The sequence below is a fragment of the Eschrichtius robustus genome, chromosome 6 (genome assembly GCF_028021215.1).
Source record: "Eschrichtius robustus isolate mEscRob2 chromosome 6, mEscRob2.pri, whole genome shotgun sequence".
NCBI classification, from domain to species: Eukaryota; Metazoa; Chordata; class Mammalia; order Artiodactyla; family Eschrichtiidae; genus Eschrichtius; species Eschrichtius robustus.
Genome location: NC_090829.1, coordinates 31,662,246 through 31,687,909, shown reverse-complemented (window position 1 = coordinate 31,687,909; position 25,664 = coordinate 31,662,246). Strand labels below are relative to the sequence as shown.

At 46.7% G+C, this 25,664-nt stretch overlaps 1 protein-coding gene across 1 annotated transcript; it reads left to right on the top strand.

Annotated features, from left to right (window-relative positions):
- The first annotated feature begins 5,122 nt into the window (after nucleotides 1-5,122).
- SIAH2 (siah E3 ubiquitin protein ligase 2) lies at nucleotides 5,123-22,543 on the top strand. The gene is made up of 2 exons (XM_068546101.1): nucleotides 5,123-6,097; nucleotides 20,974-22,543. The coding sequence occupies exons 1-2, from the start codon at nucleotides 5,684-5,686 to the stop codon at nucleotides 21,529-21,531; spliced, it is 972 nt and encodes a 323-aa protein (XP_068402202.1). The 5' UTR covers nucleotides 5,123-5,683; the 3' UTR covers nucleotides 21,532-22,543.
- Nucleotides 22,544-25,664: the final 3,121 nt, after the last annotated feature.

The window sequence follows — 25,664 nt, the reverse complement described above, 5'->3', positions numbered from 1 at the left end:
CAGGAAGCCTCCCTTGGAGCACCAGGCCCCCCAGCCTGTCTATTTCTTCCTCTCCCGGGTCTCCAAGTTCTATGCACACACTGCCTTTGAGTTCCTCTTATTAAAACACCAAAATTTCAGCAAGTCATCTCCCAGGCCCAAAGCCCTGAGCAAAGCTCCTGGTCCTTCCCATGGCAGCACAGGGACCACCTCTTCTGGCTGGCTGACTGATCTTTTACGTATCACTCATTTTGGCACCAACCCTACAGCTAAATAAATTCTACACTAAAATAACCTTAGAAGGCAAAGACAACACCTTTTTTTTTTTTAATTACACATGAAACTCATGAATAAATCCTCATTGCAAAAAAAAAAAGGGGGGGAAGAATAGAGAAAGATAAAAAAGACGAAAGAAAAAAAGAAACTACAGAAATATAGAAAATACAAAGCAAAGCTCCTCCACATCCATTCACACTCTTTCCCCAGAACCCATCACTGTCGTCAGTTCACTGTCTCCTTCCAAACCTTTCTATGCCCTTTTGCACATGTAAAGAAACAGTAGCTTTGTTTTGCTTGGTTCTATTTACATAAATGGGATCATCTGGGGGCTTCTTGGCTGCAGCTTGCTTTTTTCATATAGAAATCTCCCTTAGAGATCTTTTCCAAATTTCAGAGGATTCTGTAGGATGTCTTTACATAGGCTATTCTCCTGTTGATGGGTACTGAAGTTGTTCCAAACTAAATGACTTCATTTTAGCACATCTTCCATCACATGAAGTTACCATTTTAAAAATATAAATTTAAATCAAAATAAAAACGACTTCTAGATTTTTTTAGTATTCCATTTTTTAAATTTCTATAGCTGTATATAAAAATAATCATAAAAATCTTATTCCTAGGTTTGTTTCTATATACCTAAGTAGCATTATGATAAAGACAATGTAAGACAAAGTAGAGAATCTATACTTTGCATTTCTTTTGACACACAAGCTTTTGACGTTGGACAAGTGGATTAGTTATATATTGCTGCTGTATAACAAATTGCCCCAAACTCAGTGACTTAAAACAACAGGCATTTATTGTCTCACAGCTTCTGTGCATTAGCTCAGCTGGATCCTCTGGTTCAGGCTCTCACAAGTGCAATCAAACTGTCAGCCAGGCCTGGAGTCTTTGCTGGCTGTTGCCCAGAGACATCAGTTCCTTGTGGTGTGAGGCTTTTCATAGGGCTGCTCGTATGTGGCAGCTGGCTTCACCCACAGAGAGGGCTCGGAGGGAGAAAGACAGAGAGAGAGAGCGCTAAACAGAAATCTTAGTCTTTTGTAACCTAATCTCAGAAGTGCCATTCTATCACGTTGGCCATATGTATTCATTTGAAGGGTGGGTGGGGGGAATAAATTAGGAGATTGAGATTAACAGATACACATTACTATATATAAAACAGATAAACAACAAGGTCCTCTTGTATAGCACAGGGAACTATAGTCAACACCTTGTAATAACCAATAATGGAAAAGAACCTGAAAAAGAATATATATGTATATGTATATGTATATACATACGTATGTACAACTGAATCACTTTGCTGTACACCTGAAACTAACACAACATTGTAAATCAACTATATTTCAATTAAAAATAAATAAATAAATAAAGTGAGTCAGCACCTCTGGCTCTCACTTGAAGGGAGGGGATGACACCGAGGGCAGACACCAGGAACAGGGATCATTGGAGCCAACTTAAAGGCTACTTACTACAAGTAACTTGGCTTCTCTGTACTTCAGTTTTGTCCTCTGTAAACATCTACCTTATAGGAGACATTATGAGAACTAAGAGAATTAAAACATGTAAAGTGCTGAGAACAGTACCCGGCACACGATGAACACTAGAGAAATATTAGCTAAGTATGGATACAGAAATAATGCAAATGCATATACCTACTTTGTACAATGCACAGTACTAAGTCCGCGGTGGTTGTTCAAGAAACACTTGCCTTAAAAGACCCCTAATTACTCAAAAGAAGTTTGAGCACGTGGAAATTACCCCAGAAACAAAAGTACTTTCTAAAGGTAAAAGTACGTACCATAATTACCAGGGGGGCCTCATAGTCACCTCCAAATTTCCCACAAGCTCTCCCCTTATCGGAATTTCCACCCAGCAAGCTCCAATGCACCCCTGAGTCACCTCTACATCTAAACAGAAAAAGCCACACTTCACTCTGAAAATGCACACCAGTTGCCTGACTGCAGAAGCCGCCTAATTTGCAAAACCACACAATTTGTAACTTACAGAAAGAAGATCTGAGAGCTTGTCTGCCTAGCTGGAGCATTTCTCACCGTGCTCAGCAGTTTAGGTGAGATTAGGGGTCACCTGTGAGTTTTTACAAACAAGACTCCCCCTGATATTGTTACTTATTATACCCCTAGTCTTTAAAGGGTAGTACAGAGGGGGAGATGGGTTAAGGAGCTGTGTCGTACTTCACACGTGTCCCTTTTGTGCCATCCAGGACTCAGCGGGTGGGGGAAGGAAGCCAACCTGTCCTCCAGCAGGTGTGGTAAATGGGTCAGGAATTAGGCGACAACAAAAGGCTGGACCTTTCCCCCTGCCCTCCCCAGGCCACAAGTCACCCAGCAAGAGCAGCAACTCCCAAGGGCAAATAAACACAACTCAGCACATGTGCCCTCCTGATAGAGGGCTCTAGCTCACAGCGCCCAGTGTGCAAAGTCACTTTTTTTCTGATTCAAAAGCCCCAAGGAAGCAGGAACACGGAAGAGGGACTAGAAAGGCCAGCCTGGCAGCCTGGAAAGGTCACTGATGTGGGATAGCAGCCCGTCCGTGCTCATCCCACTCACCCTGAGCAACTGCCCAGAGATTTTTATTTTTTTTTGATTACCCAGGTCAATGTAATCAGAAGTGCAATGACGTGAAGGAGGAAGCAAGAAGAAATGTCTCCATATCACAGGAGGCATCCGCCAGGGTAAGAGTGGATGGATTCGTTGTATTTTTGGAAAAGTAAACCAAATTCTCCCTGCAGAGAATCGCTTTTCCTGTCCTTTGTTTCAACACCTCTAAAACCAAATTGCTTTTAGAACAACCAGGGCCTGGCTGGCTGGAATACTGAAATCTCATATCCACATGACAAGGGTAGGGACCCACCTCTCTAGAGAGTGCTAGTAGGATCTGAGAATGGTGGCCACCTGCACTGAGAGGCCAGAGCTGGAGAGAAAGAAAACAAATTCTGGTAATAAATTCCACTTGCTTGGGTTTTAAATGAAAAGTGGAAAATATTATATCTTCTCCAAGAAAAGTGAAACTGGGTGATTTATTTTTTCTGTTTTTGTCACTATTGTGTTCTTTATGCTATAAAAAGGTAAAAATGGAACAAACAGAATATGATTAAATTTTTTCCTCTCATGGCCAGCTAAGGAAAGAATTTATGTAAAGTGTACCCACAAAATTCAGTGCTTTATTACAGCTGTGTAACTGTTTTGTGTTGAGCGTGCTAACCTTGACTCCTTAACCAGACTATAAGTAGTTGTCGGGTATAACTGAAAGGGATGTAGACTAGTAGTTAAGAAGGAGGGCTCTGAAGCTTTTCCAATATGATCACCTGTGTGATCTTGTGCAAATTAATCTCCCTGTGTCTCGACTGTAAAATGGACATGATAACAATAATATCCATCATGTAAGATTATCGCAAAGTCCTTAGAACTATCCATGCCTGGCACATAGTGGACACTCAATAAATATGTTATGTTTTTGGAATTCCCCAAAGTACCCTTCCAAAAATTCAGATTCAGCCATGTTACTGTGCCTTTCAAAACCTACAGTGGCTACCCCCTTGACATTGACATAAAGGTCTTATCAGGCCAATTGAGGCTCCCATGCTCTACCTCCCCACTCCCAAGTCCCAATGCATTCTCTCACTGTGCTTTAGCTGCTGCTACAGTATCTTCACCCCCGCCTATTCATCTGAAAACCTCTTCCATGAGTGTTTGGTTACTGGCATTGCTCCCTTACTATAACGGAGACTAAACTGGAACCATTCTCAGAGCCCAAACAGTGGCTGGTACACAATAAATGCTCAGGAAACATTTACTGAATGACTGAATGACATCACATCTATTATTTTTCAAGATTTAGATCAAATTCCACCAATTCCATGCATGTAGTCTTTCTAGATGCCCTGTATAAGATTAAGCTTTCTTTCTTCTGGCCTCTAACAGTATATTTCTTGGACAGATTTTATTCACTGATACTCATTAATATTATTAAACATTCACTAATAGTATTTTTTGTAAATAACAGCTAATGTTAAGCAGTGCTTATGATGGGCCAAGTTCTTGGCATATATCAAACTCACTTAATCCTCACTATCCCACCTATAAAATAGGTGCTGTTTTTATTCCACTTTCTCAAATGAGGAAATTGAGGCACAGAGAAATTAAAGAACTTGTCCAAAGTCACACAGATGGTAAGCGGAGGCCACCGTTCTTCACCCAGCCCTTACCATCGTCTCTCCTACACCTTGCACCAAAGTCTTGGACTTTCGAGGGATCTCAAAGATGAGGATGCGTTGTATTGGAGGATCACCCACTGTCTTCCGGGGGCTTCAGGACCCAAGGCACATTTCTGACATTCTTAGATTCTGGAGATCTCGAACTCTCCTTTTAGCCAACTCTGTCCATGAACTCCCTCCCCGGCCTGCTAGCAAGTCAGAGGCGCTCGATTCAACGAAGGCTTCGGCAGGTCCGATGAGAAAGGAGTAGTTTACCTCCTATCCATCTTGGGGAGCAGGACAAAGGAGTGACCCAAACACACCCCTAACAGCCCAGCACTAGGTCCCGCGCCCGCTGCAGACCCAACCCCAGCCCCTTGCCCTGCTCTTGCCCAAAGCTCCGGGTCCTGACCCCACGCTCCAGACTAAGAGCTGGGCTGGCCGCGCAGCAAGCCTCCCCCGCGCGCTGCTGACTCAACCCGGGGAAGAGAAACCTCCCGGTTTTTTCCGACCTGTCGTCGGGCGCCCGCGTCCTGCCCCGCCCACCATCCAAGCCCCCGCCCCGCCTAAAGTTGCCCTGGTTTGCGCCCGCGGGACGCGTCGGCGTGACTCCCCGGGGTGTGGCCAGAGGACTTGGGCAACGCCTTCCCGAAAAGCGGGCCCCTCCGCAGCCCGGAAAATCAAGACCCCGCGCGGCGGCGACCGGACATGCTCACTGGCGCGGGTCGGGCCCTCAGCCCCGGCAGGAAGCGCCCGCGCTAGGCGGTCCCCCGTGCTGCCAGCTGGAGTCGGGCGGAGCCGGCGCTCCAGCGCAGGGTGGCTCTGCCAGTCCCCGCGCGCCTGGGCGGCCGCACACGTATCCAAGCGTCACGTCCGCGCGCGCCCCCGGGGCTTGCGTCAGCTGCCGCTCCAGGAGCGAGTGGGCCGTGGTTCTGCGCACCGCTCGGCTTCGGGTCCGCGACGCCTCCGGGAGGAGGAGTCTGGGGGCGCGGAGGGGTGTTCGGAGCGCCGGGGACCGCGGAGATCGTCAGCGCGGTTCGGACCCCCCCCCCCACGCCTGCCCGGCGCCGACCGCCTCCGCTGCTCGGTCCCGGGCTGGGCGCGGTGGCGTTGCCCAGGAGCCCGCCGCCCGCGGGGCGCGCACCGCCTTGACCCCGGCGGCCCCGCGGCAGGCAGGCGCCCGCAGTTCCATGGTTGGTTCGGAGCGCGATGAGCCGCCCGTCCTCCACCGGCCCCAGCGCTAACAAACCCTGCAGCAAGCAGCCGCCGCCGCAGCCCCAGCACGCTCAGTCCCCGACTGCGCCCCCGGCCGCCGCCACCATCTCGGCTGCGGGCCCCGGCTCGTCCGCGATCCCCGCCGCGGCGGCGGTGATCTCGGGCCCCGGCGGCGGCGGGGCTGGCCCGGTGTCCCCGCAGCACCACGAGCTGACCTCGCTCTTCGAGTGCCCGGTCTGCTTTGACTATGTCCTGCCCCCCATCCTGCAGTGCCAGGCCGGGCACTTGGTGTGTAACCAATGCCGCCAGAAGTTGAGCTGCTGCCCGACGTGCAGGGGCGCCCTGACGCCCAGCATCAGGAACCTGGCTATGGAGAAGGTGGCCTCGGCAGTCCTGTTTCCCTGCAAGGTAAGCCCAGGTGCCAGCCGCGCACCTCCGCCCGGCGACCTCCCGGAACTCCTGTGTCCTCCAGCCCACTCGCAGGCGCTGAGAGGCAGGTGGCATCTCTCTCATTAAAAAAAAAAAAATGTTTACACCTTGTCCACGCTCCCGCATGCCCACCTGTCCACTTTGGGAGTAGCTCTGGGCTGACAGCTGCCCGATCACTGACCCCAGCCTAACTGGCACGCGATCGTTGTTAGAACACTCCACGCTCTCCCCACCCGGAGCCTGCGTACTCTGCAGACGTGTACTCAGGCTGGGTAGAGCTGGGCCGCCCAAGTAAAACTTGGACCGGGAAGCTGACTGTCTTTGGGGGATTGAGGAGGGGGCGGGGGGGGGGAAAGGGCGAACCAAACGCACCCTTTACCAGCGCTGGGCTTGGAAGAATTGCTACTGGATTCCTCCTGCACCCCGCGCCTGCTTTCAGCGCACCCCTGACACGTGGGAGCCCTCGGGAGAGTAGCTAAAAAAAGGGTGCCTACAGCCTGTTTTCCTCCAGCAACAAGAGAACCCTGTAAGCCACGCCTTTCCCTCTCCCAGGCTTCCAAGGACTGGGGAGTTGTGTTTTTTCACTAAGTGGGGTGAAAGGAAGAGTTGATGGGAATTTAACAGGAAGGGCACGCAGGAGCTGTTGTTACAGTTCTTTAAAGCCCATCACTTCATTTTTTATTTAGTTAAAAAATTATCGATGATCTTGCCAAAAAAAAAAAGAAAAAAAGCACATCACTGAGACAAGAAGTCAAGTGAAAGAGCAAGATGTCGCACCTCCTTTCCCTCCAGTGTTAGGTTTAGTGTGCATCTGCATAGGGTTTTTTCTAACCATATATAAAAATACTCTTCCGCAGCTGAATATAGAATCGTAGATGTCAGTGTCAGAAAGGTTTATATATGCACACATAAGTTTTTCTCCAAAAATGGCTTCTGCAACTTGCTGTCTTAAATTCGTTTCAGCACACGTATTTTTCTATGTCTGCAACCTAGCTCTACCTCACTGTATTTTAAATCACTGCATAATATTGCATTGTGTGGTCATATTGTAGCATCTGTTTACCTACAAATGTCATTTAAAAATCTTCAGGAGCAGTTTCAGAGACATACGTATCTATGTTACCTTATTATAACCTAGAATTTTACCATAAAGTTCACTCTCTGAACTTAGAAATAATGTCATTAATACCTCTGTGTTTTTTTGTAAAAGTAACTACTGTCTCTTGGGCCATTTAGGCTGTCTTGCATTTTTTCTTGCTGCTGCTTACTTTTATAGGGCAAGACTCATTTTTAAATTAAAAATAATCCACCAGAGAATTGAAGCTTGGGACTCAAGTCAGTAAAATGAGTGATTTAATTTGGTCTGTGCCCTACCACAAATCAAGTTTAAAATAGCATATTCAAATAAGGGTTTGAATCCGAGTCTGAGCTATGGGTTTTCAGTCAACCCTAATAAATTACTCTGCTTTCAACTACTCCTCATGTAATGCTTACTAATTCACCCAGCCCAGTAGTAGGTTGTTATAAAATTTAGACAAAATAGTTCCAAAATTTTCTTAAGGTCATGAAGAAGGTGGCAGCCTAGCGATCAAGAGAAGATTTGGCGATAGGTGACATAAGAGTGGATATTTGAGGTTTGAGATATTTTGTGGGGCCTGGGTGAGGAGCTGGCAGATGCCCCACAGGGTTTCTGGGGAGCCATCTTCTCAGCCTTTCACTTTCCCCCAAACCTTCAGTGGCTGATAAAAGAAATTATTTTAGATGAAGTACAGGTCACAAATGAGCATTGGATATCAGTCAGCTATCCCTAATTTATTTTTAAAAAGCATTTTGTTGCTCCGTAGAGAAAGGGAAAGGGACAGTTACAACATGCTGTCTGAAGTATGAAGTTTCACTTTCAGGATCCAGAATTCTGGTTCCTATTGAAGCACGTGTTCTTTCCTAATGTGAAGTCTCTCTTGAAGAAGAGTCCTCTTGGGAATCAAGGGTATCCAGCGTTTCTGTACACGTCAGTGATTTTTAAAGTTCCCATTCTGTAAGACTGCAGTTGGACAAAGCCATCACTTTGCAAGCTGAAATTAGACAGGGTCAACCATCCCCCTGCAGACCAGGAACCAAGCTTAGAAAGTGACCTGGGGGCTCACTTTTGTGCGAATGCATATGTGTGAGGTTTATAGAGCTGGAGTATGCATGCCTCGACTCTGGTTGATCAGTAATCCAGACTATTGACAGGGCAGCTCAGCCAGTTAGTTTGGATAAACCAAACTTGGCTGGATACAGAGGCTCAGCAGGCAACTGAGATAATGTTTGTTGGGGAGGCTGAGAGCAATAGGGAGTGGTGAGGTCTGTGGCAAACTTCAGCAAACTAGGTCTGCCTAGCAAGCCCTATGCCTCGCACTTGCCCCTGGAAATCATAGGGACTGCCTTGTCACTGTCCCTGCCTGCTCTGAGTCTCTCTCATGGGCTGGCTCATGGGAGAAAACCAGTGTTGGGTAAAATACCAGAAGCCAGGTCTCAGGAGTTGCCTAGCACTGCCATTGTTTGCCTGAGAGACCACCTCTGGGGGCCTTGATGTCCTCATCTGTGATGAGGAGATTGGACTGTTCAACTTCTAAGGACCTGTAGCTTCTAGAATTCCATGAAAAGAAGGGAGGCTCTGTGGAATGCTTGTTGGATGCCCTCTGCGTGCCAGCTCCTTTGCGTGGGTCATCTTTTATGAGTTTGCTTTTCTTTTTCGCAGGTGAGGAAACAAGCGCCTATAGAGAGGTTAAGTGTTAAGTGACTTGTCAAGATTACACAGTGGACCAGCCCATAAACCTGCATTCCGAAGGCACACATCCTTTGTACCACTCACTATGTAGGGATTTGGAATCTGAGCTTATACTCCAAGGCTCCAAATCATAACTTGAGGTTGACACCAGTAACAAAATCATCCGACTGGATGAGTTCACCAGATGGACACATCCCAATGAGACAACATAGATGCTGACTATAAAGTTCATTGGCAGGAATGTTGTAGGGCTTGTGGGGTGGGAAGGGTGGCGGGGAGAGGAGGGAGGGAATAGCTGACAAACCTAATATTTGGGGGGATTTCAACCCAGCTCTGAACTGCTTGTGCTTCAGTTGCCCCCAAAATGGATGCGTTGCCAAATAGCTTCCTTATGTAGGTGTGGGGTCACATAATTAAAGGCTAGAGTCGTGCCAGCACCTTTGATAGAGGGCACCATATGCGCTATTAGCTCAGGTCTCCTTTTAAAAAAAGGATCTCTATCAGAGTATGGCTGTCTGCCACCTGTGGTATTTTTAGTCCATTCTATGGCCTGTGCCACGCCTGAGAAGTTTAGGCATCCTATCCCCTTATCTCAAACCCACCGCCACCTCCGGGGAACGTGGCTGTAGGGGGAGAAGTGAAGGTTGACACATTGGTGCCCCCCACTCAACAGTGTATTTTAATATTAGCCAAGTATTTCTCTCCGCAACCGTGGGAAATGCTAAACCATCCCAGCCCACTTACACTGTGAGACATCTTCTTTCCACTTTTTCTTTGGCTCCTCTAAAAGTTTCTAGCAGCATTATCACCAAATAATTATGGAACTGGAAAGCCTCTGTCAGATTAAGGCTTCCCTGCAGTTGGATTGTGACAGTGTTGTTTGTGTCCCTCAAAAAAAAAAAAAAAAAAAGAAGTCAAATTAGATAATCCAACCGAAAGTTAAAAGCTCCTCAGTGTAGACTCATCTAGTCAGGTAGGGACAAACTGTAAATACCAGCAGGGACCGGTAATGCGAGGGACAGAGGCATCTGACACGTGACCTCAGGTTCGGGTGACGTCAGGGGCAGTGGGGGTGATTGGGGGTGGGACCACACATGCCACCTTCAAAGAGGGCAACTTTTGCCTGACTCTGGCTGGTTGGCAGGGATGGGAATGTGGATGCAGTCATGCCAGACCTTTGGATTTTTTCAAGAAAAGCCAGAAATCTGGATTTTTTCAATGTTAAATATCTCAATTTGGGCTTCCCTGGTGGCACAGTGGTTAAGAATCTGCCTGCCAATGCAGGGGACACGGGTTTGATCCCTGGTCCAGAAGATCCCACATGCCGCGGAGCAGCTCAGCCTGTGCGCCACAACTACTGAGTCTGCGCTATAGAGCCCGCGAGCCACCACTACTGAGCCCACGTGCCACAACTACTGAAGCCCGTGTGCCTAGAGCCCGTGCTCCACAACAAGAGAAGCCACCGCAATGAGAAGCCCGTGCACCACAACAAAGAGTAGCCCCCTCTCGCCGCAACTAGAGAAAGCCCGCGCGCAGCAACGAAGACCCAACGCAGCCATAAATAAATAAATTTTTTTTAAAAATCTCTTTTTTTTTTTTTTAACGTTGGCCAAACTCAAATGTAAAGCCAGTACTTGCAGGCCCAACCAACCATGTCTGCAGACCAAATTCCAGCTGCCAGTGTGCAACCTCTGACCTGGTTCTCTTCTAGAAAGCATCCATTGAGCCTGGAAGTTCTCATTTAACTCTGAGCATGTATGAACTTTGGAACTCTGATAGGCCCCAACTGTTACAGCTTATTGCCTTTTCATCTTTGTTTTGCCCGGAGAGAATGCCAACCTTCTGACCTTTGGGAGACCTGAACTGTTGTCCTATTGACTAGATGTTTGACTTTGTAAAAGGCACCTGAGTGCCTTTAAGAGAAAGAGTTGGACTAAATGATTATACCAAGGATCTTTTTTTGCCCTAAAATTTTGGAATCTAGCGAGCTGTCCAAGGGAAAAGGGCACTACGCAGGAGACAGGACTGGGTTCTCATCCTGGCTTTCTGTGACTTCAGTCCAGTCACTACTTCCTCGGACTGTTTTGTATATCAGTTAAAAAGAACGGAGATAACCCCTAGCTGGTGGGCACTCTCAGATCAGAAGTGCTGGAGAGGGCTTCTGCTTCACCAAATCAGATAGAAGATGGGTGGGATCACAGTGGTTGCTAGGTGATGGGTGATCAATCACCTAAAATCCTGAGGGGATAAGCTCATTTGCCAAAACAATTTCAAAGATCTCTTCTGAGCCTCAATAATTCCCCTAAGACAAAATCCTTTACTTTGGAAATCGTCCCTGCCGTCCTCACTCCTGGCTGAAGTTGACGAGGTTGGCTCCTAAAAGCCTGTGCTGGCAGGCACCGGGGTCCACGTGCATTTCTGGTGAGGCTCAAATTTTCAAGAACAAAGGTGACAGCTTTTGAGTATAAAATCAAGAACAGAAGCACCAACTAGGAAAGAGTACCAAAGTTTAATGCTGATTCTACACAGAATTGGCCAAAGATTTTTCACAGGTCGCCACCGCCTGGAACTAGACTAAATCATTGTTACTTAAAGGTGATCTTTAGTACAAGCAGAACCAAAAGGTACAGCAGGTCTGACCTATGAAGTCCCCAGCCTAGGAATGGATTAGAGTCGCCCTTTTTTTTTGAAGCCCCATATAAAGTGCTGTATACAAATGACTAAAGTAAGACCTCAGTGTAAAATGTCTTAAGAGCCAGACTTGTACATCTGACGAAATTTGTTAACTGTGACATTTCTCATTCCCATCCGTAAGGTCCTCCTCACTCCTTGAAAGGAGCACATAGTCGGTACACATTTGCCAGAGTGAACACCAGCCTTCAGAGCCATTGTGTGTTGCTGGTGAGTCACACAGAAAGGCTTCCTGAGCAAATGTGTTTTTATATTAAACCTGAGTGTACTTTGTGACGCTTGTGAGAGATACAGAAAATTCCCTAGCAGAATTTCATCAACTTTGCCCCATGCGTGCATCTTTCTCCATTCGTTTCTTAAAAACTGGGAAGCTGTCACTCTCATTTCCAGTTGGGTAAAGGCTTTATTGTCATGATTTTTACACTGTACAGTGTCTGTGAGATAAAAGGTTACCCCCTTCCCAGTTGTCAGCCACAGACGCTGTCGAAATGGATGGAAGGTAACCTGTGTTAAATGTGTGGGCCTGGGCCCTATTTTATAACTTTGAATCAATGAAGGTAGTGTCTTTGGCTCACTCCTTCTCCCCCAGGCTACCTCTTAACTCTGGTAGTTTTGAGAGCAGCCCTACTCGAGCCTCCTGGTCCAGATCCCACTGCATCCCCACTGTGACTACTTGGTGACCTCTCCAAGCCCCAGAGGTTCATAGGTAAAATGGGCTGATGATTGGGTTGTTGTGAGGATCAAATGTAATAACTCATGCAAAGTGCCCAGCACATAGTAAACACTAAATAAATGTGCACAGTTGGAAACTACAGAAAGCAAACAGTCAGAGTCTGAGGTCAGGTCCAGGATACACTTTAAAAGAAAAAAAGGAATCTTATTTTCTCCCATCAATTTCTCCCACCGAGCTTCTCTTCCCTACTCCTAATCTTGTAGGGTTTTCATAGAGCTGGATAAATTGGCCCTGGCATTGGTTTTTCAGTGGTGAGACTTTTTAAAAATCTCTTTAACGCTTTTAGAAGGGAAAGCCTGATTAGATTAGGCAACACTTTTTATGCGTGTATTTTATGTTTTTAAAAGTTATGATCATTATTTTTAATGTAGAACATATAGGAGATTTTAATTTGATATTATTTTCTATAATCCTCACCACCTAGAACAGCCACTACACCATTTTTGCATATGTCCTTGCAAACTTACCGCTACATCAAAATATACAAACAAACGAAAAACAACGAAAAACAAGTAAGATGGGAAATCCACATACTATTTCATAACCTGTTTTTTCATCTAACACATTGTGACTGCTTTTCCACACTGATAAATATTCCTTAAGATCCTATTTAATGGCTGCATAGTATTGCAGTTCCATAACTCTGGAATGTTATGGAATGCAACGTTGATTATGAATGTATCAGTTATTTAATCAAACTCCAGTTTGTGGTCATTTAAATCATTCTGTTTTCTTACTGTGTTTAAAAGAAAAAAGAAAAGTACTGCTATAACTGAATCCCTGTGCATAAGAAAATAATTATTTCCTAATGATAAATTCCTAGATGTTGAATGATAGGGCCAAAGGGTATGTGCAGAAATCAGAAGCTATTGCTAATACAGCCAAATTGCCTTCTCACGTAGGATCATTTACAATCAAGTGCCCATTTCTCTCCAGCGTCACGAGCAATGGGTGTTATCCTTTTGCTTTTCTTAATGCTGCTGCCTGCTTTTTCTCCCTCATGTAACATCAGGCGACAGTTGGCCCCTCCTGATGACCCACTAACTTTTCATCAGACCCACCCCTGCCTTGGAATCCCCTGCAGCCCCAAGCCCTCTCTTCCCACAAACCATCTGCCTAGCCAGCCATCGCCCCACCCCTCCCGCCCCATCCTTCTGAAACTCTTGAGTCTAACTCTGGAGACAGATGTGCCAACAGAGCCCTTCTGAAGTAGTAGGAGCAGAGGAGTCTGGAGGCCTCCCTCAGTGGTGGTGCTGGAGCTGCATTAAAAAGGATGAGCAGGACTTCCCGGCTGGCGCAGTGGTTAAGAATCCGCCTGCCAATGCAGGGGACATGGGTTTGATCCCTGGTCCGGGAGGATCCCACGTGCCGGGGAGCAACTAAGCCCGTGCGCCACAACTACTGAGCCTGCGCTCTAGAGCCCGTGAGCCGCAACTACTGAGCCCGGGCACCACAACTACTGAAGCCCGCGCACCTAGAGCCCGTGCTCCGCAACAAGAGAAGCCACCGCAACGAAGAGTAGCCCCCGCTCACCGCAACTAGAGAGAGCCCGCGCACAGCAGTGAGGACCCAACGCAGCCAAAAATAAATAAATATTTTTTAAAAAATTAAAAAGGATGAGGAGCAGCAGCACGCCCACGGAGAAGGAAGGGAAGGAAGATCCTGATGGGGCTGTACGGAAGGCCAGTGCTTGTAGAAAATGTTGTTTACCTGGCCCGAGCTGGGTGCGTTATCTCGTGTTATCCTCCGAATTACTTTGTAAAGGAGGTAGGACACGGTTAGCGTCCCCCCTAAGAGATTTGCCCGAAGTGTGTAAGTTTGGGGAGCAGGAACTCCAGAATGTGCCTTATAATTACACATACAATGTCTCAACCTCCTGCCCTTCCTGCTACCAACTCCACCAGCTGAGGAACAGGGATCCCAGCCTCACGTAGTGGCTTTTGGAGGGATGGCAGTAGTGGTACCAGAAGGGGCCTTTTATTTAAGTGGGCATACAGGATGCCCAGTTAAATTTGAGTTTCAAATAGACAAATAATTTTTTGATATAAGTATAACCCAAATATTGTCTGGAACATACTGAGCTGCGTGTATCTTTATTTGCTACATCTGGCAACCCTACCACTTCAGCCTTCTTGTGAATTCAGTTTGCATTCGGTGAGGAATAAAACGTCCAGAGGGATTGTAGCGCCGTTTGAAGGGTGGGCAGGGCGGTGAACGTGACCATGCAGGTGGGAGCTTGGCGGGAAGGGTGTATTGAGAAAGGCTGGACAAGGCCCATAATGCCTCTCCCTCCAGCTCCTACTTTACGGTGCTTTTGTTCGCTTGAACAGAGACTCTGAAGGGACCTTACGAAACTGGTTCTCCAAGCCATGGTGGGGTTGCCTGCTAGCTCGAGCTGTGGTCAGACGAGAGGTATATTTGGTCAAAAGTCAACTTTTGTTTTAACATTTCCAGGATTAAAAAGACCCCCCTGCCAGCCCAAGGAGTCTTTGTAAGGCCAAACGCACACACAGCCCTCCCCAAGAGTAGGATGTTCTCAGATGACTGCAATAATAAGATGCCAGACTCTTCCACCAAGTCACCTGCAGTAAGAAAGCTCTGCCACATGGGGCTCGGCGACTCTTTCTTAGGCGAAAAGGAGGAATTTTTGAGCCCAAGATGTGAATTAGCATTGCCTTCTCCAGAAGAAAGTTTTATGAAGTTAAATGTCAGTATTTTCTTAGCCTCACCACTGTTTGACTGTTCAAGTACTGAGTGACACGGTCTTCTCTGTGAAACTGTTACTGCACTATGGGTAGGTAACTATGCCTTTGCCCTGCCTCATAGCAGAGGTGAGGAATATACCGTTTGAGTTAAGTGAAAATCCGCTGAAGTTCTTAGAGGAAGGACAGATGCAGGGCGAGTATGATTATTATAATAAAGAAGAGATGTCACTTTCTCCTGTTGCCCACGTCTGAAATTCTCCACTGGTAATAACAGCCAAGGGCTGAGTAGTAGGTAGTTTTATGGACCCACTCAGAGGTGACTTGGTAGGTAGGTAGGCTCAATCCAAGGTTACACAGGACACTGGGTACTTGAGTTCTAATCACAGCCACTCTACCAGTGGTTGTAAACACATTTTAAGCAAGAGGGACATACAGCCATCAAAATGACGAAAGCATCATGTTTCCCCATCTATGTAAGGTTTCAGAAAAGCTATAAACACCCCCCGCACAAATAGTTTATGTAAATAAGGTGATAATGTGATATGCAGTAGATATTCTTATCTAATCCATAGTTCATATTTCAAATTTCAGTGGTTGCCCCAGTAACGCCCTTTGTAGCAATTTTGGTTTCCCAGTCCAGGGTCAGACACTGCATTTGGCTGTCAGTGTGCATTCTGTGATGATTACAGCTTATTTAGATGGAAAGAAAGTGCACTTTGCTTTTGCTTACTCCAAGACAAGGTCATTTCTTGGATTTAATTCAAAAGTTTATAAGCATCAATAGCACAATATATATTGTACTTTGTTTTTCTTGAGCCATTCTCGTTTGAGGTGCTGGCAGATACTTCGCTAATGCATTTCACTGTTTCCTAGGAGGTAAGCAGAGGGAGGCAAGGCGGTTACCTCACAGGCCCCAAGAGGGACCTGCTTCTGTGCACGGCGCCTCCAGTGTCATAGACTGTTGATTGCTGGAGTCCAGCAAATCGTTCTTGAATCGCATGGATTCAGATTTGATTAAATAAGTGAAAAGACTTATTCTAAACCAGTCACAGGATCCATGACCTTAACTAGCATGCAGGCTAATAATTCTGTTTATATACCCATTCCATAAACAAATATAATATGCCTGTATTTCTTAGGTAAATAACAGGTGTCTAGTGTTTGACTACGTTTCTGACATACCTCGTCATGTGTATTTGAGTATCAAGGTGTCTCTATGCCAAAAAGGGAAAAACCTTGTCTAAATTCCAGCTTAAGTAAAACAACCTTCAAACCCCACGTCCAGAAAACAATTGGCACTATTTACTGCTTTCTGCAAAGACATCAGAATGAGGCACCGGGTCACATGTTGCCCTTTTCATGGCAGAACGTGTTTGCACAAGACTTTTGAGCCATCGCAATGTGAAAAGTTTCTAAAAGAGAAGTCAGAAATGTTATTTCAACATCGCTTTGTTTCTCACTCTTCTGGACCATCTCCCCCATGCCACACACATTCTTCTTTATCTTTGGGCTCCTGTGTGTGGTCGTGTCTCCCCTAACCTCCCGTTAAAGAGGTTTACTTAAAGCAGATCCCACTCGGCCCCGGAAGAGACGAGCAGATATTTGCCGGTGGAGAAATCTCATTTATAACCATGGATGTGTCCCAGGCTGCAGACAGCCCTCTGCGAAGCAGCCCAGGTGCTTTATCTCAGGAACAAGAATGTGCAGTGAAGAAGCGGGCGTCTCAAGGAAAGCGGGCATCCTTTGAACCCTCCCCTTGGGTGGGCAGGCCCCAGCCAGACTGAGAGAAGGGAAGCCTCAGGACTTTCTTGCCAGAGGCCAGGGAGGGCTGGGAGGGCCTGATTACTGGTTACTTGTTTGTGAGGTGCTGCCACCTCATTCCTTAGGGAGGGCTGCTTTCAGGGCTGTTTTTTCTCCTTGCCACCCAAGGAAGAAGTTCATATTCGAACCCGCTTCCAGAAGCAGTGTATCTGTGGACCCTGGGCGTTGTGTGTGTGTTCGGTGGAGGGTACGGGGCATCAAGGCAGATGGAAATTGTCTCTTTTTCTCGAGATTGGTTCTTAGACTGTCTGACTCCTAAGCTGTTGTGTGCCGAGAAAGAGCGGCAGAGGACCCGGAAACACAGGGCTCTGACCCTGGTGCGGCCACCAATGACGACGTGGCCAGGATGAGTCAGTCAGTCTGTGAAACGGGTGGAACCAGCGCCCCGGGCTCCCTCCACGCTGCACAAGCCATCAAGGTCTAGTCGTGCGTCAGGGCTGGCGTTCCTGAGCTGCCCTGGGTAGCGCCCGCTGGCTGGGCCGGTGACCAGCCCGACCCGCTTCCTCGTGTGGCCCCTCCTCGCGGCTGCGAGTGTGGCCGCCCCGCCGGGCTTTGTCACTCATTGAAGATCAGTGGCTCTCAGCTGGGGTGATTTTGCCGCCCAGGAGACATTTGGCCAGGCCTGGTGACATTTCTGGTCGTCAAAACGTGGTGGGTGGGGAGATGCTCTGGCATCTAGCGGGCAGAGGCCAGGATGCTGCTAAACATCCCCCAATGCACAGCCCCCCAAACCCAGACTTATCTGCTCTCTGTCAATAGTGCTGCTGTAGAGAAACCCGGAAAATACACTAAACTGTCAGTGACGCCCCTGGCGGAACCTGGACCCTCCTGCTCGTTTAGGTTTTATCCCCACTGTTTGCTCCACTGACCCTGTGCTAGAACTGGATGGACCTACTCCATCCACAACCCGCTTCATCCACAGTGAAGCTTCCCTTCCCCCCTCTTCCTCAACCTCTCCCCACTTTGAAATCACCTGTCACCGCCCCCCACCCCGGCTTCCTTTGCATAGTTACCTGTTTTTCTGATGTATCTGAGCTGTTTATTGTTGCATGATGTGGCCCCTCTGACAGCAAACACCACAGGGGCGGGATCTGCGCCACAGAGGTTGGCAGCCCTTAGAAATCCGTGGAGCTTATGGAGAACACACAAGCCCAGGGACCAGTGCAGTTTGGATTTGCTCCTCAGTGGCACCTAGAGCATTTTATAGACAGTCTCGGGGAATTCACAGACCCTGAAGCCCGCCCTCTGATCCCTGGAGGAGTGCCCCTAATGTAGGTGACAAGAACATCCTTCCAGAACAATGGCGAGACTGTCACAAGTATGAAGTGTGGCACGAGAGTGCATGTGTATGTGTGCGCGTGAGTGCACACACGTTTAAAGCTTACATCTTTCCTTTTTAGAGATCATCTCTAATCTAGTCGTCCTAACAGTGGTCATGAAGACACACCCTCACCCATGATGGAAAAGAGAAGGAATAGCTGAGCATTAAAGTTCAGCTTGTTTAGAAAAAGCAGAGTAAGCACATTAACACTTTAAAATTATATTTATTTCCGTTAATAGAGGCTGTAGCAGGATCTTTTCTCATAAGGTCACTGTCACACAGATGCTAAGTAAAGCCTGGTCTGTTCGTGTAATTTGGGGAGGTCCCCTGTTCTCTGTATTTGGGTCGAAGGAAGAGCATGTGACTTGTAAGGCAAACCAATAATTCAGACTATAAATATTGCTACTTGAGTTACGCAAGAAAAAGTTCTAAAATGCTTGCTAGGTGATAAATATTTGTTGTACATTTGACTTCGTGAACCTGGAGTGGTTTGGGGCTTCGGGCTGGGGAAGAGGGGCAGGTGGTACTTTTCTGTACACTCTGTGCCAGAGTTCATCTCATTCCTGGAATTATTCCTGGGCAGCTGTGGTAAACAGCCAATGGTGACAGGTCTTCAGATCCAAATATTGAGGGCTTGTTTCAGCCAGGGAATCTGCCAGGCTCTGGGCCAATTCTTGCTATTTTTATTGTGTGGATGTGTGTGTTTAAACACCCGGCAGAAGCGCCTCACCCATCACTCACAGAAGACCATCAGAAGGTTCTGTATTCTGAGCCTCACCCTAGAGTTACAACACAGTTAATAGAGGTTCGTTTTTTAGGGCCTTACGCTGTTAGGAACACGAACTATAAATACATATGGATAAATAAATTTGTTTCTCCTTCTGATTAACTTTCTTATGCCTGTGCTTTTAAAATTAGTCCGTGGTTCTAAAAGATGAATACACAATTCCTACGGGCAAAGTAAGTAACTGTCGACTATTTCTGCCAATTTCTGCTGAAGACCGTTGTAATTCACTTTAGGTACAGAGGAGGAAGGAGCTGCATTTCTCTCATTACGCCCCCGTCTTCTTCCGTATTAGGGGAGACTCAGCTCCCTAAGGGTGGTAGCTGCCTTCTCTGCTCTGTATCCACTCAGTGACTACAGCTTAGGGTCTTGTAAGGAGAAGATGCTCAGTGTCTGCTTATTGCTAGGGATGAATTCAGCTGTAAAGATTAGAACGTGACCTATTTAAAGTTTATCAGGGGTTTATTCCCTAAGGCAGGGTAGGGAGAAGCAAAACCAGCTGTGGGGTTTGGTTTGGTTTTTTTCAGCATTGGACATAGCATCTTAGAAGAATGACATGGGGGACTTCCCTGGCGGTCCAGTGGTTAGGAGCTGGCGCTTTCACCGCTGTCGTCCTGGGTTCAGTCCCGGGTTGGGGAACTAAGATCCTGCAAGCTGCCTGGCACGGCCAAAAAAAAAAGAAAAAGAAGAAAAGAAAAATGACGTGGCCCTTCCCTCATTTGGTGTCTTCATGTCTCAACAAGGGGCGAGGGGGTCCAAGTGGGGGAACCCAGATGGCATACCTGCCACCCTGGGCTCGAGGGGCATGAAGCTAACTTCTGGTTTCACCCGAAAAGTTCGTTCAGGTTTCCTTATCCTGGACAAAACAACAGCGTAGTACTCTGGGCAAGTGTCTACTTGTGAGCTGATTCTCCATCTGGTATCTGGGAATTAACGTGGTCATTCTTACGAAGGTTGAGTATAGAAATCTAATTCCTTTTGGCGTGGTCTTGCCTCATGATAGATGTGATTTGTCCATCAGGAATGTCATCCCGAGTGCAGGGAGAAAAAGGTTTTGTTTCCACCCTATTAAGGCAGCGTTGAAGGGAGAGACTGTCAGAAAACTCATCTAGAACAAGCGGCCGCTCCAGGACCCACTTCAGTTCCCCTTCTTCCCGGGCCTGTCAGGAGGACCTGACCCACCGGGTCATGAAGAGATGTGCACATGGACTTGAGGAAGGGGTCTGGGGAAAGTCCGGCGGGCTTTGAGAAGAGGGTGAGGCCCTTCTCACTTTAACCTCCACTGGCTGGAACCAAACTGACCAGCAGTCTCCCGAGTTAGTTAAGTAGCTCTTGGATGTGATTTCCTTTCCCACAAAAAGTATGTCCAAAGCCCACCCTGAGGGGAAGGTAAAAGGTGAAGAAGGCGAGGTCATACCTCTAGCAACGTGAGGGGTCTCCAGCCCTCTTCTGCCCTGGGCTGGTCACTCCAGCAGCAAGAGCAGGGAACCACAGGGCAGCCTTCCCACAGGCTGCCTGCTGGTCACAATTTGAGCCAGGAAGAAGCGGACGGGGACAACGGAGGGGAATTATACTATCTGCAAAATTGTCTGTAGGAGAAAACTAGTCTGGTGATAACATGTATTCCTTATCCTACCCCTAAGCAATTCTAAATTCTTTTTAAAAATTCTTTAAATTCACAGAAAATAAGGAGAAGCCCAGATTTTCTAGGGCTGGCTTCACAATTTCGTTTTAGACATTTATAGTAAGAGCACTTGAGTTCTCATGTTTTTAAGCGTTGGAACAGGGGCGGGAATGCAGTTCATTCCTGGTGCGGGACGTGCCCCTGATTTTATGCACGGCAGTGCTGAGGATGAATGGGCACTGAGACTTTGAAGTCTTCAATATTTAACTCCTCTCAAGCAAAAGTAGCTGAAATAAGAATGCAGTTTAAGTCTTGGAAAGCTGAGCGGGTGAATCCTCTTAGAGGTTTGCACCCACAGAGGTGGAGGAGGCCCGATGTGTCACTCTGATTCTTTCTGTCCCCGCAGTACGCCACCACGGGCTGTTCCCTGACCCTGCACCACACGGAAAAGCCGGAGCACGAAGACATCTGTGAATACCGCCCCTACTCTTGCCCTTGTCCCGGTGCTTCCTGCAAGTGGCAGGGGTCCCTGGAAGCCGTGATGTCCCATCTCATGCACGCCCACAAGAGCATCACCACGCTTCAGGGAGAAGACATCGTCTTCCTGGCCACAGACATTAACCTGCCGGGGGCCGTGGACTGGGTAATGATGCAGTCGTGTTTCGGCCATCACTTCATGCTGGTGCTGGAGAAGCAAGAGAAGTACGAGGGCCACCAGCAGTTCTTCGCCATCGTTCTGCTCATTGGCACCCGCAAGCAGGCGGAGAACTTCGCTTACAGACTGGAATTGAACGGGAACCGGAGGAGACTGACCTGGGAGGCCACGCCCCGGTCCATCCACGACGGCGTGTCCTCGGCCATCATGAACAGCGACTGCCTGGTGTTCGACACAGCCATAGCGCATCTCTTTGCAGATAATGGGAACCTCGGAATCAATGTGACTATTTCTACGTGTTGTCCGTGATGCACCGAAATGATTTGGGCATAGCGCTCTATGGTTAATAAAGGTTTTTCTAGATGTTTTATTCACTGTGTCTTCACAAGTCAGGACCCACAGTTACCCCGTGTTCTGTGTGAACGGCAGCTTCCCGTCTGGCCTTGGCTCGACAAAGTTCATTAAACTGGGACGGAGGAGGTTGGCCTGTTAGTCACTTGGAGGCCACTCTGTGACCTAAAATCAACTTATTATTCAATTTTATTTACTTCCTGAACAGCACCTGACAGGTTGTTCAGGCTCCTCTAGACCAGTACGTTAGGAATCGGAGGCTTTTTCCTGCCTGCCTCCCTGTATTGGTCCCTGCAAGTTGACAAAAGCACAGTGACCGTCAGCAGATTCCTTAAGTTGACTTTCATCTTGTGTCTAAGGGGGTAGGAATTGTTTTAATGCAATTTAAACAGGGTTTCTCAAACCAGATGGCTAACCAATGTGCATATACTCACCTGGAGTGCTCACCTGAAACAGGCAGTCTGGGGAGCATGCGAATTTAACAATCCCATCAGGGGATTCTTTCCAACAGTAAAGTTTGAGAATTAATGGGTTAAATTGTGGGAAAGGGTCCAGATTTTCAAGGTGCTTTAAGATTGCCCTCTGCTGATACTGTTTGTCTTTCTACTATTTCATCCACACACACCCCCCACCCCCAAATTAAAACTAGAACCACAGATCCCCACGAACATATTCCTGAGATCTGGTCACTGTCTCGTGTTTGGGGTGGATCGCCTAGGAAAGCAAGTCAGATGGCTCTTGATGGCTCTCACGTAGTTTTTGCTCATCACTAGTGCAGAAGACCTGTTTACATGTGGCTTCCCTCAGTGGCCCTCCTTGACTTAGATGGTGGGAAAGACTAGATGAGTAGAGTTGGAAACGCTTTCTAACCAGTGTCATCTGCTTGCTGTTTAAAGGTATGTGTTGGGTTTGTTTGTTTGTTTTTGCCACGTTCACTTTAGTTTTTCAATAAATATTTTTCAAAAATGAATATCCTGCTTCATCTTCTGAGTGGAATAATGCATATTTATTGGGTACCTACTAGGTGCAGGTGCCGTGAAGCTTCACCCCTACCCTGGGCTTGGAGCTCTCACTGTTTCCACGTGAAGAAACCATCATTCGTCCAAGATCTTGGCACGGATTGGTGGCACCACTGGGGTCCAAACTCACTTCTCTGAACCACAGAGTGTCGTTGGTGCGGCAGGTCTCCTCCTTGGAGCAGTTCTTTCTGCCTCACAGTGCCAGAGCTTGTGGAAGGAGAGTATTTCTCCTGCTTTACAGAATCAGAAGGAAGAGGCTTGGCTAGAGCTGATGTCCAGAGTACTGGGTTTGAAGGCAGGGTGACCCACTCCCTACGTCCCAACCCTAAACCCTCAGAGGAATTCACAATATTAGCCCTGAATGCCTGGTGAGCATTGACTGCTTACCTTAGTGGCCCAATGGCATTAAAGAAGCACCAGGTGGGAATGATGGCTTTAGAGTTGTTTTGTTTTTTAGATGAGACTGAGTTTTTAGCCAGGAAAAGAGTTTTGGCAGTTAAGGAATGGCTAAAGCAACTTATCTCCAAGGCTATTCTTCATATAAAGGTGAAAAACAGTGCCATGAATAAAAGAACGTGCTTATCACATGTTTAGTAAATGAATGAAAACCACAGTCCTTGTCACCAAGAAAGTCACATTTCAAGCCGGTACATAGAGGGATGCCTGGAGATGAAACTAGGATCCAGAAGCAGGTGGACTTTGACCCTCGGGGGGCAGAGCTGGTCCAGAGATGGCAGTCTAGTGCACGTATGACACCCAGGCAATGTGTTTTGTACATAAACTAGCTTAGCTTATCATCATCCTGTGGTGTCCATAGCTCACCCTTCTTGTTATATGTGATGGAGGAAATCAGGACCAATTGGTCAATGAGGTACCAAAGGGTAAAACTATAATCAAAGACTGTAATGGAGCAGACAGTGGAATCAAGCTATTCCAAAAGCATAAAATGTTAGACTATCAGCCTCAAGAGGTAAAGGGATGGGCCAGCAGTCATACAGTGCATTAGTGGCAGCGCAGATTCTAGAATTCAGACTTCCTGACTCCCCATTCAAACACGTTTCTAGAACTTAACAAATGAAAATACAGTTGTAGGCAACAAAAATGAACTTTCACTTTCCATAGTTTTCTAGCTCTCTTTAATCTGTCACTGGAAATCTGTAAACTTAACATTTACTCTCTGACTTTTTTTTAAACTTAAGCATTTTCTGCCAGAAAACAAACAAAAATCCCCAGGTTATTCCCTGTTTTAAGTGGAAATGAAAACAGCAAAAAAGATTATGTAAATTAAAATCTCTTTTTTTGTAGTTCCAATTGGAAAATGCAATTTAAAACACAGTGATAGGCATTTGTCAAAACTCATCATATGGTACACTTATGTACCATATAAAAAAAAATTTCTTTCTCTCTCCCGTCCTAGTTCTATATTCTAATTTGATAGAAATCTGGCTGATCAAGCAAGATGGTAGATTCAGCCTGTATCTTACATGCCTGAGCCATTCTAAAGAAAAAAAGATTCTCAAAATACCTTGAAGAAAATGTTAATAGTCATTAATTCTGGGTTGCAGGAACCCGGTGTATGTTATATTAGTATTTACATTATTCTCTATTTTTTTAAAAATTGTTTTAAGCTAATCAACCTTGAGATCAGGGGTTCCCAACTTTTCCGAGAGGAGGAACTGGCCTTGCTTTCCCTAGATCCTTAGGATTTAGAGGATTGGGAGGATGGAGTCCTCACAGTGAACCGTCCAGTGAAAATTATGGGAAACTTCAGAGAAGAGGCCATGGGGGCATCAACCATGGTGGAACGCACCTGAGTAGAATCTGAAACTCCACTCTCAGATTCAAACAAATGGCTGAGTATCTCTGTCTTAGCAGCAGAATCCTGCAACTCCCATACAAAACCATCCCAAAGAAATTCTCCTTGTCCCTAACTTCAGGCTCTTGGGGCTGGCCAAATAGCCAGCGGTGTGACCTTAGGTCCATGAGTTGACCTCTCTGGTCCCGAATGTCCTGACCTGCAACATTTGAAGTTCTATTTTCTAAATGTTTTTACTCCAATACTAATTTCGTGAGACAACTGAGCTATTTAAATTTAAGGTGTGTAAGTCATTCCAGCGGGCTCTGAGCAAGGTGGTTCAGGGATAATTGTGACCCAGCGTGTGTCACTCAGAGTTAGCAGGTGAGTCACTCTCCAGCTGCCTCTCAATTCCCACGGTTTCGAGCCGGGGATGGTGCCTGGGCATTGAAATCAATTTTGCTTTGTAGTTCTGGCTTGAGGGGACTGCGGCCTTGACCTTTCCTGACTCATGCATCCTGTGCTTGAAGTATGATTATAATTTCACTGACCTGTGCTGGCCCAGAAGAAAGGGAGTCAAGAGTTCTTAAAGAATAGGAAATCTTGTACTCAGTATTAAACTTTCTGCTTTTGCTCCTCATCTGAAGCTTAAAGTTTTTTATTTGTGAATACGTTTAATTTGTCTTGGAGTCCCCAAATGACAGGGCAAGAAAGAACATTAGACCCTGTTCATACGAACACCTGCTACCACTACCACTATTTTAGAGAATGAATGGATGGATGTATGGATGGATGGATGGAGACATACAGAGGGGAAACCATTGGCCTAAAAACCACACAACTAGTTAGAATTTCCTGTGGTGATGACATGGTGTCTTCTGTATTGAATAAAAGGGGGAAAATTATAAAACTATTCAAACTATAAGCTGACATTTTATGATAATTAAGACAAATGAAGGGAATTCGCCCCAGTCTTGATTCCACCAAATTCTCCCCACTCCATGGCCACCACCATCTGGGCTTGGACTAGTGTCAGAGCTCCTAACTGCCTGTGCCCCTCCCTCTCGTCCTGCTCCAGCCCAGTCTACACATAGGAAATCACAAGGCTTTTTTTAAGTGAAAACTGATGGCGCTACAAGCTCTTCAGTATTTTCTTTCAGGAAGCCTTGTTCTTTCCCTTCACAGCACCTTCCACGATGGCAACTGTACATTTTATTTGTTCAACATCTGCCCGCACCCCCTCGACAAACTCCAGGGTGAGAGAGATTGTGAAGTTT